The sequence below is a fragment of the Chelonoidis abingdonii genome, chromosome 12, assembly GCF_003597395.2.
Source record: "Chelonoidis abingdonii isolate Lonesome George chromosome 12, CheloAbing_2.0, whole genome shotgun sequence".
NCBI classification, from domain to species: domain Eukaryota; kingdom Metazoa; phylum Chordata; order Testudines; family Testudinidae; genus Chelonoidis; species Chelonoidis abingdonii.
The window spans coordinates 6,467,101-6,469,903 of NC_133780.1; the positions used below are offsets into that span (position 1 = coordinate 6,467,101).

Below are 2,803 nucleotides of genomic sequence, written 5' to 3' on the forward strand. Positions count from 1 at the left end.
GGGAAAAGCTTCAGTAAAAAGCCATGTCTTGTTATACACCAGAGAGTGCACACAGGAGAGAAACCATATAAGTGCCTTCAGTGTGGGAAAAGTTTCAGTCGGAGTTCAGACCTTACTGTACATCAGACACTGCACACGGGCGAGAGACCATATAGATGCTTTGAGTGTGGGAAAAGTTTTAGTAGGAAGTCACATCTTACTACACATCAGATAACGCACACAGGAGAGAGACCTTATAAATGCCAGGAGTGTGGGAAAAGTTTTAGTCAGAAGTCAAATCTTACTGTACACCAGAGAGTTCACACAGGAGAGAGACCCTTTAAATGCCTTAAGTGTGGGAAAAGTTTCATTCAGCACTCAGTCTTTACTGAGCATCAGAGAATCCGCACTGGTGACAAACCCTATAAATGCCTCGACTATGGGAAAAGTTTTTTGGAAAGTTCATCCCTTATTAAACATGGACGAATCCACTTGGGAGACAAACCCTACAAATGCCTCGAGTGTGGGGAAACTTTCAGTCAAAGCTCACACCTTACTCAACTTGGGAGAATCCACACAGGAGAAAGACCCTATAAATGCCTTGAGTGTGGGAAAAGTTTCATTCAGCACTCAGTCTTTATTAAGCATCAGAAAATCCACACTGGTGAGAGACCCTATAAATGCCTTGACTGTGGGAAAAGTTTTGTTGTCAGCACAAGACTTACTATACATCAGGCAATCCACACAGGAGAGAGACCCTTTAAATGCCTTGAGTGTGGGAAAAGTTTTATTCAGAAGTCACATCTTACAATACACCAGAGAGTTCACACAGGAGAGAGACCCTTTAAATGCCTTAAGTGTGGGAAAAGTTTTAGGCAAAGTTCATCCCTTACTAAACATGGGAGAATCCACACAGGAGAGAAACCCCATAAATGCCTGGAGTGTGGGAAAACTTTCAGTCTGCGCTCAAACCTTACTAAACATGGGAGAATCCACACAGGAGAGAGACCATATAAGTGCCTTCAGTGTGGGAAAAGTTTCAGTCGGAGTTCATACCTTACTGTACATCAGACACTGCACACGGGCGAGAGACCATATAGATGCTTTGAGTGTGGGAAAAGTTTTAGTCAGAAGTCACATCTTACTATACACCAGAGAGTTCACACAGGAGAGAGACCCTTTAAATGCCTTAAGTGTGGGAAAAGTTTTATGGAAAGTTCATCCCTTACTGAACATGGGAGAATCCACACAGGAGAGAAACCCCATAAATGCCTGGAGTGTGGGAAAACTTTCAGTCAACGCTCAAGCCTTACTAAACATGGGAGAATCCACACAGGAGAGAGACCATATAAGTGCCTTCAGTGTGGGAAAAGTTTCGGTCTGCGCTCACACCTTACTGTACATCAGACACTGCACACGGGCGAGAGACCATATAGATGCTTTGAGTGTGGGAAAAGTTTTAGTCAGAAGTCAAATCTTACTACACATCAGATAACCCACACAGGAGAGAGACCTTATAAATGCCAGGAGTGTGGGGAAAGCTTCAATAGGAGCTCAAATCTCACCAAACACCAGAAAATCCACAAAGGTGAGAGACCCTAGAAATAGCTTGACCGCAGGAAAAGATTCCATTTGACTTCACGCATCAGTGATCAATACAACAGAGAGAACTTGAATGTGAGGGAAGCTTCATTTGGTGTTTCCAGAGTATCAGGGATCCACAAATCCGCCCAGGGAAGAAACATCTGAGACGTTCTGAGTATGGAAAATGCTCCAAGTGGAGCTAACCCTGCACTGGACATAAGAGACTCCTCCATACAGCAGGGAAATTCTCTGAGTGCCCTGACTACGACTGGCCATGATGACAAAGCTGTTTCCTCGTTCCCACACACATCAGGGGTGTTTGGCTCCCAAGGATCCAGCAGCAGCAGCTGGTCAGTGACCCTCTGGCTCTGCCTGGTCTAAGCAAACCCCAGGCAGAGGAGAAGCAGCCCCGATCAGCCCCTCCTCCCTGCTGCAGCCCTGGCAGCTGAGCAGATAAGCCAAAGATGGGGGAAGGAAGAGAGAGAAACTCCTCTGGACGCTCCCTGTTTGGCTGAAGTTCCCCCCTCTTCCTTCCCCTCCCAGCTGGGATCTCCCTGTCATGGAGAGGAAGAGAAGGATACTTGGGTCAGGCCCCATCTTCACTCTAAGCACTGGTCCCCACCCCCCATCTTCTACTACTTCCTGGGCTGGGCTCCCCACTGACCTGGAGCTGTTCTCTGCAGGAGGAGTGTCCCGGGGGCTGGTAACTCCTCCCCTCCCCGAATCCCCCAGGGCGCTGGGCTCTGGGGAATCAACTATTGAGGGACCAGGAGGATGGGTTATGGGGAGGGAACTGGGGATGGAATGGTTGGGGACTGGTGGAGCTCGGGAAGCAGGAGGGTGCTGGGGTATGGGGGATAATAGGCTAAGAGGCGAGGGAGAGCACAGGGGCAGAGAAGTTGCTGCCCGTCTCATCACTCACCCCCTCTGCCCCGTCTGCATTCAGACAGCACCACTGAGAGGGCTGATTCCCACAGAGCCATTTGGGGAAGGCGGAGAGATCCCACCTTTGCTTCCGAGCATCTGTTTATGGTAGGAAATGTGGTCGGGATTAGCCAGCGCATCTCTGTGACCCTCCCGCCAGATTTCCTACTATAACCTCATCCTGAGCTCATCTTATGTGTAGGCTAAGATTTTGTCATGGATATTTTTAATAAAAGTCACGGACAGGTGACAGGCAATAAAGAAATATTTCACGGCAGCCTGTGACCTGTCTGTGACATTTGCTAATAATATCCGT

General features: G+C 48.1%; 1 protein-coding gene across 1 annotated transcript in view; it reads left to right on the forward strand.

Annotated features, from left to right (window-relative positions):
* The window catches only part of LOC116825475 (uncharacterized), a 49,650-nt gene extending 47,280 nt beyond the window's left edge, over positions 1-2,370 (forward strand). The window contains exon 9 of the mRNA XM_075071692.1: positions 49-2,370. Coding sequence (XP_074927793.1) covers positions 49-1,581 — 1,533 coding nt within the window. The 3' untranslated portion in view covers positions 1,582-2,370. The remainder of the gene's footprint in view (positions 1-48) is intronic.
* Positions 2,371-2,803: the final 433 nt, after the last annotated feature.